The following is a 13,935-nucleotide window of genomic DNA, read 5'->3' on the forward strand; positions in this document are numbered from 1 at the left end:
TGAGAGTAACAGGTGAAACTGCATCCCACTGAATGACTTTCAGTTAGCTGTTTGTTTTATAACCTTTATAAACAACTTAAGTGTGTCCACGGTAATACTTCTTCTATGGGCATAGCTGTTGGTAATCAGCCATGAATGGAGCTTGGCCATTTTTTATACGCTCAGCATCTACTTTTAGCCCTCATCTTCATGTTCACACTGGAAAGTTAGGCAGAAATACATTACTGGCTTTAGTGCTAATCCCTGGATGCTTGGATTTTTCTTTATAAAGTAGCTAGAAGGAATAGGTTTAAGATATTCCTGTGTCAAAGTCTACCCCAGAAATGGCAGATATTAAGAATACTATAGTAAAGGCTATGGCTTTCGGTAAGATATCCACATTAAACAGGTGTTTTTAACATGACTAGAAGTACCTTTAAGTCTATCTCCAGAAGACAACGAAAGGAAATTAAAATCTCAAGCTGGTGACTGAATAATAAGCAGTCAGTGCTCCATTAACTTATCAGAACTCTGTTGATCAATGCCAAAACTCTGAACTTCTGAAATCTTATAACATAAGCACAACAGTAGTAAAGAGGGGAAATCTAAAATATCTCCCATTTTTAATATGCTTTAAATTATTTTTTTATCTCTTTATAACTCATAATTATATACCTTAAAATACCTACTTAGACTCTCCAATCTTTCTTTGCATTTATCAACCCTGAAACATTTTTCCAGACCAAATAAGACTCTAGATTTTTATGATCTAAACTTCCATATTCTCAGACCCTACATAAGCTCTGTATTTTTTATCCATTTATTTGTCTTAAGATACAGGCAACTAACATGAGTCCTGTGAGCAAGGCAAACCTGTTTTTCTTTCTAAATAAGAGAGCTAGGAATCAGGGCTGGTCTTTACTAGTTTCTCAAAGGAGTTGCAAATTGAGATGTTTGAAATGACTGTCTTCTCCTATGGGCACAAAGAAATTAGAGGAGTTATCTGAAGAACACCTAGGCAGTATCCCTGGCTCCTGTGGTCTCATGGCATCCTGAACAGAGGCGGTTTTGCCAGGCACAGAAGATCAGAGACTGCTTCTGTGGAAAGAGGAACATGAGAGATTATAGATATGTGCTACCACATCTGCCTGTAGACACTCTTACAATATAGTTTCTAAAAACATAAAATTCTGTGTTTGTATCAGTTTCATTTCAGTATTTCATTTCTAGTTATAGAGGTCAGTTGCTTGAAGTTCCTTGCTAAATCATCACAGCGTTTTCTATCATAGATCTGTAGTGTGTGATTCACCCCCTTATGTAGATAATGGTATTAGAGAACTTCTCTCAGAATTACCGCAAGAGAGAGACCACTGGATCATCCAGCCTATTATATAGTATTACAAAGAACAGGCAAGCAGGGTTGCTGGATGTTTGCACTCTTATTTCAGTACACAATTCTTGCCTTCTCATATCTTGTTCAACTTTTGCTATTTTCCACCATCCTGCTGGGTAGAAAGTCCTGTCTTACGATACACTTTGGTCATGCACACCCTGTTATACTGATAACTCACCACTGACCAGTCACTGTCATATTTTGACTTTCATCATTTTATGTGTCGGCAGCCACTTAAGCTTCCCTTTCTGTAAGTTCCTTTCTATGTCTTTAGTCTCTTTTGCTGTGAATTTCATGTGATGTCATTAAGTGGCAGGCTCTTCTATATTATAGGTGTGTAGTCTTTTATCAGTTTTAAACGTTAGAATTTTTTTTTCTTGATTTCATTCTTCTTAGTTCTTGGTCTTCCTGAAATTCTCTTTCTTTGTTGAGTCTTTGTGAGGTTTAGGTACCAGGGTGATTGTGGCTTCATAGAATGAGTTTGGTAATGTTCCTTCTGTTTCTATTTTGTGGAATAGTTTGAAGAGAATTGGAGTTAGCTCTTCTTTGAAGGTCTGGTAGAATTCTGCGCTGAAGCCATCTGGTCCTGGGCTTTTTTTGGATGGGAGACTTTTGATGACTGCTTCTATTTCTTTGGGGGATATAGGACTATTTAATTGATTTACCTGGTCCTGATTCAGCTTTGGTAAGTCAAATCAATCAAGAAAATTGTCCATTTCATTTAGATTTTCAAATTTTGTTGAGTATAGACTTTTGAAGTAAGTCCTAATGATTGTTTGGATTTCCTCAGTGTCTGTAGTTATGCCCCCCTTTTCATTTCTGATTTTGTTGATTTGGGTGGTGTCTCTCTGCCTTTTTGTTAGCTTGGCTAAGGGTTTGTCGATCTTGTTGATTTTCTCAAAGAACCAGCTCTTGGTTTCATTGATTCTTTGAATAGTTTTATTTGTTTCTAATTGATTGATTTCAGCCCTGAGTTTGATTATTTCCAGCCATCTACTCCTTTTTGGTGTGTCTGCTTCTTCTTTTTCTAGGGTTTTTAAGTGGGCCATTAAGTTGCTTGAATGAGCTGTCTCGAATTTCTTCTTGAAGGCACTTAGTGCTATGAACTTTCCTCTTAGCACTGCTTTCATTGTGTCCCACAAGTTTGGGTATGTTGTGTCTTCATTTTCATTGAATTCTAGAAAGGCTTTAATTTCTTTCTTTATTTCTTCCCTGACCCAGCTGTCATTTAGTATCAAGTTGTTCAGTTTCCATGTGTGTGTAGGCTTTTTGCTCTTTCTGTTGTTGTTGAAGTCCAGCTTTATTCCATGGTGATCAGACAGGATACAAGAGATTATTTCAGTCTTCTTGTATCTGTTGAGGCTTGCTTTGTGACCAACTATATGGTCTATTTTGAAGAAGGTTCCATGAGGTGCTGAGAAGAAGGTAAATTCTTTTGTGTTTGGGTGTAAAGTTCTGTAGATGTCGGTGAGGTCCATTTGATTCATGACCTCTGTCAGAGATATTGTTTCTTTGTTTAATTTCTGTTTTGTTGACCTGTCCTTTGTTGAGAGTGGGGTGTTGAAGTCTCCCACTATTAATGTGTGGGGATCTATATGTGGTTTAAATTTTATCAATGTTTCTTTTACAAATGTGGGTGCTCTTGTATTTGGGGCATAGATGTTCAGGATTGTGATGTCTTCCTGGTGGAATTTTCCCTTGATGAGTATGAAGTGTCCTTCCTCATCTCTTTTTATTAATTTTGGTTGAAAGTCTATTTTATCAGATATTAGAATGGCTACTCCTGCTTGTTTCTTGGGTCCATTTGCTTGGAAAGTCGTCTTCCAACCTTTTACCCTCAGGTAATGTCTATCTTTGTGCCTTAGGTGTGTTTCTTGTATGCAACAGATTGCTGGGTTTTGTTTACGTATCCATTCTGTTAATCTTTGTCTTTTTACTGGAGAATTGAGTCCATTGATGTTGAGAGAGATTAATGATCAGTGGCTGTTAGATCCTTTGATTTTGTTGTTGGCTGTGTTCATAAGGTTGTGTGCTTGGTTGCTTTTTGTTTTGCTGTAGTAAGATTAATTATTTCCTGTGTTTTCTTGACAGAAGCTAATTTTCTTGGGTTGTATTTTCCCTTCCAGTGTCTTCTGTAATGCTGGATTTGTGTGTAGGTATTTTTGAAATTTGTTTTTGTCATTGAATATCTTGTTTTCTCCGTCTATAAGGACTGAGAGTTTTGCAGGGTATAGTAGCCTGGGTTGACATCTGTGTTCTCTTAGGGTCTGCATGATATCTGTCCAGGCCCTTCTGGCTTTCATAGTTTCTGTTGAAAAGTCAGGTGTGATTCTAATGGGTTTGCCATTATATGTTACTTGGCCTTTTTCCCTTGCAGCTTTTAGTATTTTTTTCTTTGTTCTGTATACTTACTGTTTTGATTATTATGTGTCGGGAGGATTTTCTTTTCTGGTCAAATTTGTTGGGTGTTTTGTAGGCCTCATGTATCCTTATTGGCTTCTCCTTTAACTTGGGGAAATTTTCTTCAGTGATTTTGTTGAAAATATTTTCTGGGCCTTGGAGAAGGGAGTCTTCTTTTTCCTCTATTCCTATTATTCTTAGGTTTTGTCTTTTCATAGTGTCTTGGATTTCTTGGACGGTCTGTGTCAGGAATTTTTTGGATTTAACATTTTCTTTGACAGATACATCGATTTCTTCCATTGTATCTTCTACACCTGAGATTCTTTCTTCCATTTCTTGTATTCTGTTGGTTATGCTTACCTCTGTAGTTCCTGTTTTCTTCCCTAAATTCTTCCTCTCCATTATTTCCTCCATTTGTGTTTTCTTTAATTTTTCTAGTTCTATCTTCAGGTCTTGAGTTGTTTTGTTTACTTTCTTCACCTGTCTGCTTGTATTTTCCTCTTTTTCTTTTAGTTCCTTCAACTCTGTCTCTTTTATTTCTTTCAGTGATTTATTTATTTCTTCTCTGAAGGCCACAAGCTGTTTGGCTGCATCTTCCTGTATTTCTTCACGGATGGCCCTAATCTGCTTGTCTTTATCTTCCTCCATTTCTTTACGGATAGCCATGATCTGTTTGATTTTATCTTCCTCTAATTCTTTACGTATTTTATTTGTCTCCTCTATTATCCTCTTCATCAACATAGATGTAAGGTCATCTTCTTGATTTTCTATTATGCTGCATTGTTCAGGGCTGTTCGCCCCTGGACAGCTGGGTTCTGGAGATGCCATATTGCTCTGTCTTTTGTTGGTTGAGCTTTTACGCTGACCTCTACCCATTGGGCTGATTTAGGTTTTGGCTGTTAGTTTCTGTGCTTCCTGGAGTCCTGAGGTAGGGAGTATCCCGTTGGCCGGAAGATGATTTTTCCTGAAGGAGTCCTTCTCTGCTTTTTGGTTATGGTCACTGTATGGCCAGTGTTTCTCCGGAGTTGCCACTGCTCACCTCAGGTTTATAGCCCTGAGTAGTAGCTGTGGTCTATGTTAGGCAGGGGGGGATCTCCTCTTACCCATAGAATTTCTCAAGACAGCTGCCCCACTGCTGGGTTTCTTGTTATAAATTTAGTGTGCTGCTGCTCACTAAATTTCCATGTACAGTCCTCTTGAAGAACCTGCTGATTCCCTAGCTGTGGGGTTTTCTCCCAACAGGGAAACTCAGTCTCTTATCCTGGGGTGCACAGTTCTGTCTGGGAAAGTGAGAGGTGCACTCAGGAAGTCTCTGGGCCAGAGGCTGATTGCTCCGCTCTGGACCTGGAGAATGTGCACCTAGGTTGAGTTGGCGCCTGGGGGCACTGCTCTGGTCTGGAGGCTGGGTGTCTCATTCTGGACCAGAAGCTGTGTGTCTCTGTCTGGGATGGCGGCTGCAGGCACTGCTCTGGTCCAGACGCTGTGGGTGCAGCCCTCTTGAAGGACCAGGGATTCCCACAGTTTTGACAGTCTAGCTAGGGATAACTGGTTGATCCTTGGCACAGTATCTGAGGGCTGCTGTAATGGTTCTCTGGCTTTTGTAGGTCTGAGGATGCAGCTGTGTGTCCCAGTGCCCTAGGGGAACTCAATAATGGCGGCAGAGCACAGCGCTCCTGCCTGCACTAGAGTCTGTGTGAGTCCAGGAAGTGTTTTGGTGCTGGGTGTCCTAAGCGTTAGAGCTGCTGACCCCCTCCGCTGGGGGTTTCCTCCTGCCAGAGACACGCAGTCTGGTGCCCTGGTGCCCTGGTGCCCACAGTTCTATCTGAGGCGGCGAATCAGGCGTGCAGGCAGGACTCCGTGCAGGCGCTGTGTCCCGGCTCTGGGTCCAGGCTGGCTCTTGGGGCACCCGCGGAACCCGAGTCTTTTCCAGGGGATGTCTGGGTAACCTGAGGTCGGTCCAAATTGTTTCCTGCTCTGTGGGGTAATCTCTTGACCTGGAAATCCAGTCTATGGTGTTGTGGGCCCACAGTTAAGTCTGGGACCGTGACCAGATCGCGCTGGCGTGTAGCTATGGGCTGGCGACCAAGTGCCTGGCGGAACCGGGATCTCTTCCGTGGTTTAGCCGGGTGAGTTAAAGCTGATTGAATCCCCCACCGTGGGGTATCCTCTCACCTGTGAAACACAATCACTTGTGTTTTATGGCCGCGAGTTCTGATTGCTGGTCACTGTGCCAATCCTGCTGTGCTGCTCCTCAGAATGAGAGTCCTCCCGGCGCCGCCATCTTGCCCCGCCTCTGCCGTTCTTGGTCTTCTGTACTGGATGGAAATCCTTAATTTTGTTGAAGTCAAATCCAGCCAATTTCTTAAGGTCTTTCTGTTTTCTGGTGCTCTGTATTTTTGTGTCTTATCCCCGCTGGAGAGATGGCTCAGTAGTTAAGAACACTGGCTGCTCTTTCAGAGGTCCTGATTTCATTTTCCAGCAATCACATCCATCTATAATGGGATATGATGCCTTCTTCTGGCATATAAGCATATATTCAGGAAGATTACACAAGTAAATCAGAGAGAGAGAGAGAGAGAGAGAGAATAATGTTGTTACTCCAACTGTTTTTTCAAGAACACTTTTATCTCCTCTAAGTTCTTGCCAGGTTGAGCTTTTGACTCTGTTTCTATTGTACGAATACTGTCAGCTCAGCTGTAACTGATTCAAAGGGGATGCTTGCCTCCTTCCCCAGCTGTGTACTCAGTCTTCCTCCAAGGAATTTGAAATCAGGGCTGGTCTTAGCTAGTTTCTCAAAGGAGTTGCAAATTGAGATGTTTGGAATGACTGTCTTCTGCTATGGGCACAAAGAAATTAGAGGAGTTATCTGAAGAAAGACATTGAAGATGTGAACAAAGAAACAAAGGGAAAAGGCTATGGTCCCATAGAGAGGAGAGAGTTTGAGCCAGAATGTGAAAGTAGCTGGCCTGAATCCTAATAGCTTTCCAGTTTCTGGTTGTGTTCTCTCCTGAGGCTACATTACATTTCCTTTTGTATTAGATAGGGGTGGGTAACCACTGTAACAGATAGATTCCAAAGTATGTAATGGCCTTCACACTATAGAAGCTTGTTTCTCACTTACACAAATAGGACCAGATGTCTCTGATTTAGCAGGGTAGCAGCAGTGGAGGTTGTTTTGCCCAGTTCATGAACCCCAAAAAGACCAGGAATAACTAGACTCCGCTGTAAATACATGAGGTTCTTTTTATTATAAATCATTACAAACTGCAGCTTGGGCCCACACCCCCCACCACCGAAGTGGTGGGAGCCGAGAGCCCTTTGCTCAGGTTAGTTGGGTGATTTAAAGATTCTGGTCCCTCCCAGCATGCCCAAGGCAAGCATCTATTGGTCAAAATGCTACATTTTGAATTGATTTGCTATAGGAAGGTCCCCAGATCATTAATGAACTGGTGTCCCTCCCTAGGGGGGGATGGGCCAGTTTCCTAGCAACTGTATCTCTAGTGGGTGGGGAAAGAATGCAGTAAGGCGGTCCTTCCCCTCAGGGCATTACTGGACTTCTCCACCCAGCTAGTTCAGGCCTTAAATATTAATAGCTGATTTTTAATCTTTTGGTCTCTCAGAGGCCTGTGCCACAGTTACTTAGGAACCAAGGCTCTACTGTTTGCAGCATTAGTATTCATCCTACAGAAGGAAAAAAAGATCATGAAGTTGAGGCTGTGCAAAGTTTTATAGGCCAAGTTCCTTTGGCTGAAGCTCTGTCACATGGCTACCTTTAACTCTACAGGAGGCTGAGAAACATAGTTTAGCTGTGGACCCAGAGGAAAGAAGAAAATGGGTTTAGTAAACAAGAGTACTGCAACATGCTTTGTATCCATATGATGTATCCATCTCTCTAATCAAGTCCCTGTTTTTTTTTTCTTAAACATGTTTGAGTTGATTCTTTATTTGAACTTCAATGCAAATGTTTGAATGCATTATCCATGTAATTAAAATAGAAGAGATAAAGCTGATTAATTAATTTTCTCAGGAAAATTGGGCCGATTTCCACCAATGATGCATCACCACTCAGCACCCTCAGATGGTCAGATGCCAGGGGCTCGTTTCCAGAGGTCTCACCTTGCAGAGGCCTTTGCAAAGGCTAAAGGAGCAGGTGGAGGTACTGGAGGAGGGGGTAGTGGAAGAGGATTGATGGGACAGATCATTCCAATCTATGGCTTTGGGATTTTTTTGTACATACTGTACATTCTGTTTAAGGTAAGTGGAATTGTCTTATACATATGTCAATGAAAATCTAATGTCATTGTAATAAAAATCATTGCCTCTGATAAATCCCAGGAAAGGTCACACAGCCCTTTCAAATACATCATCTCTTCAAAAGCCTTATCATCTCTTCGTGAACTAGTTAGGATCACTATCCTCTCAGTTTTACAGTGAGAAATCTTAGCATAGATTTACAACTAAAATGTAAGGCCAAGGTTTGAACTTGGATCTTCTAGTTCATAATCCAATTAGCACCATAATTCAAAGAAAAACAACAAAAGACTAGGCATCTTTGCAAGCCGATAGACCATAAAGCTACTCTGAGGAGCTTTGATTTTTGCTTCCATCATTTTTACCTTCTTGACTCTTTCAGTGGCTTCTAAAAAGACATTTTTTCCGATGTTCATACTTGGTTTGATTTCTGACTTAATTTTTGTCTCCCAGCTTTTTTTTTTTTTTTTTTTTTTTTTCCATTTAACATGAGGTGTTCCGTGACTTTGAGGTTCTGAGCTGCTGTTGATGTGCTGTACCTCCTTCATCCTCAGCTCTCAAAGGGGAAAACTGCAGAGGATCGGAACTGCTCCGCTGCCCCACCCGGAAACAGCCACAGGAAGATTAGTAAGTGTGCCTTCCCTTGTATTCAGTGGTACTGAGTTGAAATGGAGTACAACCAGGGGGAGAGCCTGCGGTATGTCCCAAAAGCATTTCTTAAGAGTTGTGTGTGGATATTGGGTCTTAAAGGGCTAATACTGCAAAAAGCACGTAGAATACTTTGGTACATAGTAACAAAGTAACGGTCATCATTTGGCTTAGTTACTTTTCACTCACAGACTTCAAAATATTTGTAGCAAATGTGTTTATTTCTTGGAGGAAAACCAAAGAGGAAATGCATTACTTTAGAATCTTGAAATGTGCTGTGAAATGGTACCCAAGCAGAATATTCTGTGCTGTCAGGGGAAATAAATGTATATAGCACAGTCCTTTTCTCTAAGAATTTATAGATTAGAATGATGCCAAGAAAAATAATCTGTGGGGTAATGCACTTGCTAAGCAAGCATGAGACTTGAGTTAGAATCTTTAGCATTCATGGGTAAAGCCAGGGAGGGCTGTACATGTCCATAACTCCAACACTGGGGAGCAGACATTGGCAGACCCTTAGATTCCCTGACTCGTCAGCCTCGCCAACACGGTAAACTTCTTGTTTACTGTGAGGCCCTGTTTCAAGGGAATAAGGGAGAAAATGATAGAAGAGACACTGTGTGTCATCTTGTACACACCTGCACACTAACCTGCCTGGGCACACGCACGTAAACTTCACACAGAGGGAAAAATAACTTGTGAGAAGGCACTATCTAGGAAGAAGGGACCGTCAAAAGCATTATGGGAATCATGTCTGGATGGCTTGAGGAACACTTACGAACTCTTGAGCTTGTAGCAGTCTGGATGGTATTCATGGCCCGCAGCTGTGAAAAAAAAATCTTGTCAGGGTCCCACTGTGTAGTACAAACTCGCAGAGGTCTGCCTGCCTCTTCCTCTGCCTCCTGAGTGCTGAGATTAAAGTTCTCTACCACCTCACCCATCAAAGGTTTTGTTTGCTTTTAATTTTTTTAAATTAAAAACATTTTTAATTTTAAATTAAATTTTTAATTTAATTTCATTTTTGATATGAAAAAAACATTTTCATATCAAAATTTTTTTAAGAGAAAGGCATCAGTAGAATGAAGTGAGGATGAGCCACAGAAGCATCTGCCTAGTCTGTATCTCCTTTTGGAATTACTTTTGGGTTCTTTGTTGCATTAAAGCCTCAGTCATATTCCACATCCTTTCTGGAAATTCTAAATTGTCAAGGGATCTCTGAGGAAAGATGCTATGTGTCTTCATGAGATAGTAATGGTACACACATCAGTAATTAAAACTCTGGATGGTAGGGAGTCTTGAACTGATGAGAGGACTCGGTGGGTGACAGTGCTCTCTGAGTCTGATCCCAGGAACTCATGTAAAAAGGAAGATGTTGTAGTTTGCTTCTGTAATTCCCAATTGTTTTGATGAGATGGGAGGCAGAGACAGGAGAATCATCTAGAAGCTTACAGAGCAGCTAGCATAGAATATGAAGTGCAGCAGAAACAACAAGTACCCTGCCTCAACAGAGTGGAAGTCAAGAAGCAACTCCTGAAAGTTGTCTTCACATACACACACACACACACACACACACACACACACACACACACACAATCACACCACAAAAATAAACAAACCAAACAAAAATATACTCTTGATAATAAAGTAGAAAACAAAGACTGTTAAGAACTATCTTAACAGGTAAATCAAAACAGAAATAAATCAAATGGTGGAATGGACTCCTAAGAATTCTTTTTATAAAGCAATGGCAATAGAAGTGTCAGTTTTATTCTTTAATTATAAATCATGCAAAAATAACAATAACCTCAGTACCACACAGTGTAGTTGATACCCACTTCACAGGTACTAACTGCATTAAAAGACCTTTTAGACCCAGGCAGTGGTGGCATACACTTTTAATCCCAGCACTCAGGAGGCAGAGATAGTCGAATCTCTGTGTTCAAGGCCAGCCTGCTCTATGGAGTTCCAAGACATCCAGGCCTACACAGAGAGGTATGAAATACAAATCTAGGTCATTTATATACTAAGCAGCATTTCATTTTCCTCATGTTTTGAGTATTTGTTTTTTTCTGTTGTGTTCGTAATATCTTAGTGTTTCTCTCTCTCTCTTTCTGTGTGTGTGTGTGTGTGTGTGTGTGTGTGTGTGTGTGTGTGTGTGTATACACTTTCTACTGACCCTATCCAAGAAAATTGCATCTAGGGGACAGTTAAACTCAGCATGGTCTATTCTTTTTCCTAAACAACTAGGGTTAGAAAACTTTGGCATGGAGGTCTCAAACGTAATTTAGGACTTTCTGTTACAAAAACGTAACACTGACACTCTTAATTCCTAGATACTTCCAGAATTTAAGTACAGGGAAACAGGGCTCACCTAAGAGTCCTGATCCTTTAGTCTAGTACTGTGTAGGCTTAGTGCAGCACCCAGAAGCACTGTGTGGATCACAAACTTAGTCTACCTTCTACATTTAAGTCTGGGGTGACTTTACAGGGTATTTTCAGTACTGGATGTTTTCTTCACTTGGCTCTGTTGGATTACTCTCTAGAAGAAGGAATGATTTATTTACCATTCTCGAAATGAACTCGTATCCTGCTGAGCCTGGTGTCCAGCCCTCTAAACATTGTCTGTACTGACTATATTAGTTAGAGAAACTCCTGTCTTTTCTCTTGAGTCTCTGAACAAGCCTGGATTATCAAAGATCATTTCAGCTAGCCATTTCTTAGAAGGGCTTAGGTTCTTGGGTTCTTAGGTTCTTAGGTTGATTCTTGTTTTTTTTTCAGCCAATTTTGAGCTTGTTCAACTGCAAGAAAAATTAAAAGAGACAGAGGAAGCCATGGAAAAATTAATCAACAGAGTGGGACCTAATGGTGAGAGGTAAGTTTTCATCAAATAGGACTCGATTTTATGTTTAGAGTATCTACACATTTGCTTTTGATGTATAGGTTAAATATTTTCATCTTATGTAAATGTCAGCTTCGGTGCAATATATGCACTCTTTCTCAATAAACATCCATCTTCATATCATTGAGAACCCTTGTTTTCAAGCATAAATGTGGTACAAGTTATTGTGAGAGTTTGTGAAATTTGTAAATCTTGTAGGGTCAAATAAAGTTTTAAGAATGATCTTTCTCTAATTGTCTAATATAAAATTTTAAGTAAAACCTAGTAATTGAATGTTTTAATTTCGGAGATAAAGTAAGAAAATAAGCAAGGGCCTGGAGAAATGACTCAGTGCATAAGAGCACTTGCTGCTCCTCAGAGGACCTGGGCTCAGTTCCTAGCACCCTCGTGGCAGCTCACAATTGCCTATAACTCCACTTCCAGGGGAGGGATCCATTGCTCTCTTCTTGCCTCTGTGGACACCGTACTGCATAGACACACATTCAGTCAAACACTCATACACATAAAATCAAAAAAATCTCAAAAAGAGCAGCTGTCACCGTAGTAGGCATTTGCATTTTGTATTGACTCAGTTCTAGTGTAGGATTAGATGTGCAAAGTAGGTGTCAAGGGCCAAATTAACCCCTCAGGAAGGGACACTTCTGTTCTGCTACACTGGCTGAATATCTGAAAAGGTAGGTGTAGGAAGTTTATGGAAATGGAAACAACTAAGAAATCAGGGACCTAAAACAGCCAGGAGGGGAAAAGCAGAACGTGATGCTGTGTACCAAGACAGAGCCAGTCTCAACTGTGCCTTCTAACAGGCGAAGGGGGAGAACTTGACGGTGAGCTAAACACTCTTTTGCAGGATATTGAATGGTCTCTCCACACCTTCATGGGAAGCTGTGGAATCTCTGATCAAGTTAAGGTCCTTGGCCTCTTCTGTTTGGACTCTTTCAACTACTTGTGCTCTCTGCCTCTTTTTTTTGATCACTGATATCTAGTTTTCCCATCCTTGTTACATATAAGAAAAGTAGGCATCTTCAAATCATAGCTTCCTGTCTGTGTCTGAATAGAAACATGGAAATGATTCCTGATGTGACTAGTAGAATTTTTTTCATATGAACATGTTCAGTGACCTCCATGTTATGTTTGATATTAAACAATATCAAACTCGAAGACACAGGTTAAGGAACCAAGGTGAAATGTTCTAATTTCTGCCTTTAGAATTAGCAAGATTTTCTTCCAAGATAAAACACAGAAGAGAAAGAAGGTAAGGATTTTGAGATAGCGAACATGGGCTGCACTTTGAATATGGTTGAGATGCTATCAGAATATCCACTTATATAACAGAAATGTGGGCCTCAGGAGCAGATTAAATTCTGGGTAAGATCAAGGTCACAGGCAAGGATGAGATCACCAAATCTTTGAGGCCATCATGTTCTGCTGTTAGCCTTAATATTCCCTTCTGTTTTGTTCTTTCTGTAGTTAGCTCTTGGATTTGCACTTGATGATTTCTTTGGTTAAAAGTCAGGTGACATTATTTTTCACCTGTGACCTTATATTTTTCTAGCATTTTGAAATCTGACATACACAAATTATTTATTATCTAGCTCTGCTTGTTCAAGTAGCTCCTCATGATCCTTGGCCATGTGGGCCTTGGCTTTGAGGGATTGAATTTAATGTTAATTTGAAATTTAGTGTGATGACAAAGTTGCAAGTGGAAATGTTGAGGAAATAATAGGGCAACATGGACATCTAGGTAAAAAAGTAAAAATTAAAGATAGAGTTAGGACATCTTCTGTTTAGGGTAATGGCTTAATCTGTGATACTGTGGCAGCCTTCCTGGAACATGACTGCAAGAATAGAGTCCAAAAGTGGAGCCTTCATGATGGCCAGGCTTTAGTAAGTGGAGAAGGTGGGCCATGGTCAGAACTGAAAGAAATGGTTAGAGAAGTGGGGGGAATGCAGATGTGTCTGTGGCTAATGCAGGAAGTTCCAGAAGGATGTTCTAGAGTAAGAAAAATCTAAAAGAACAAAATCTAGAAGATAAAGACCCCTGGACTCAGGAATAAAACAGTCATTGATGATTTTGTATGCTTTTGTAAATGATAAAGTAGAGACTGTATTTCAGAGAGGTAGAAGAAAACAGATGGCGAGGAAATGAGAACTAGCAAAATGAACACATAGGCATTATGAATGGCGAGGCTGTGGCCATGCTGTCATGCGTGTGTGTGTGACTGCCCTCTGGGGGTGTTAAGGCCGAGACAGTATGAAACCCATGAAAATGTCCATTGTCTCTGAAGAAGTGATCCTGCCCTCAGTGTTCAATGGGCAGCACAGACACACTTTTTCAAAGTTACGAGAATGGTTTAGTTTGACTTTT

The 13,935-nt window shown here is 40.6% G+C and overlaps 1 protein-coding gene across 2 annotated transcripts in view; it reads left to right on the forward strand.

The window, feature by feature from the left end:
- Window positions 1-13,935, forward strand: part of Ric3 (RIC3 acetylcholine receptor chaperone) — a 53,652-nt gene that overhangs the window by 23,716 nt on the left and 16,001 nt on the right. For both annotated transcript variants that reach the window (XM_055607433.1, XM_055607434.1), the window contains exons 2-4: window positions 7,800-8,026; window positions 8,578-8,650; window positions 11,450-11,543. In XM_055607433.1, coding sequence (XP_055463408.1) covers window positions 7,800-8,026; window positions 8,578-8,650; window positions 11,450-11,543 — 394 coding nt within the window. The remainder of the gene's footprint in view (window positions 1-7,799; window positions 8,027-8,577; window positions 8,651-11,449; window positions 11,544-13,935) is intronic.

Source organism: Psammomys obesus, unplaced genomic scaffold (genome assembly GCF_907164565.1).
Source record: "Psammomys obesus unplaced genomic scaffold, mPsaObe1.curated_primary_1811, whole genome shotgun sequence".
NCBI lineage: Eukaryota > Metazoa > Chordata > Mammalia > Rodentia > Muridae > Psammomys > Psammomys obesus.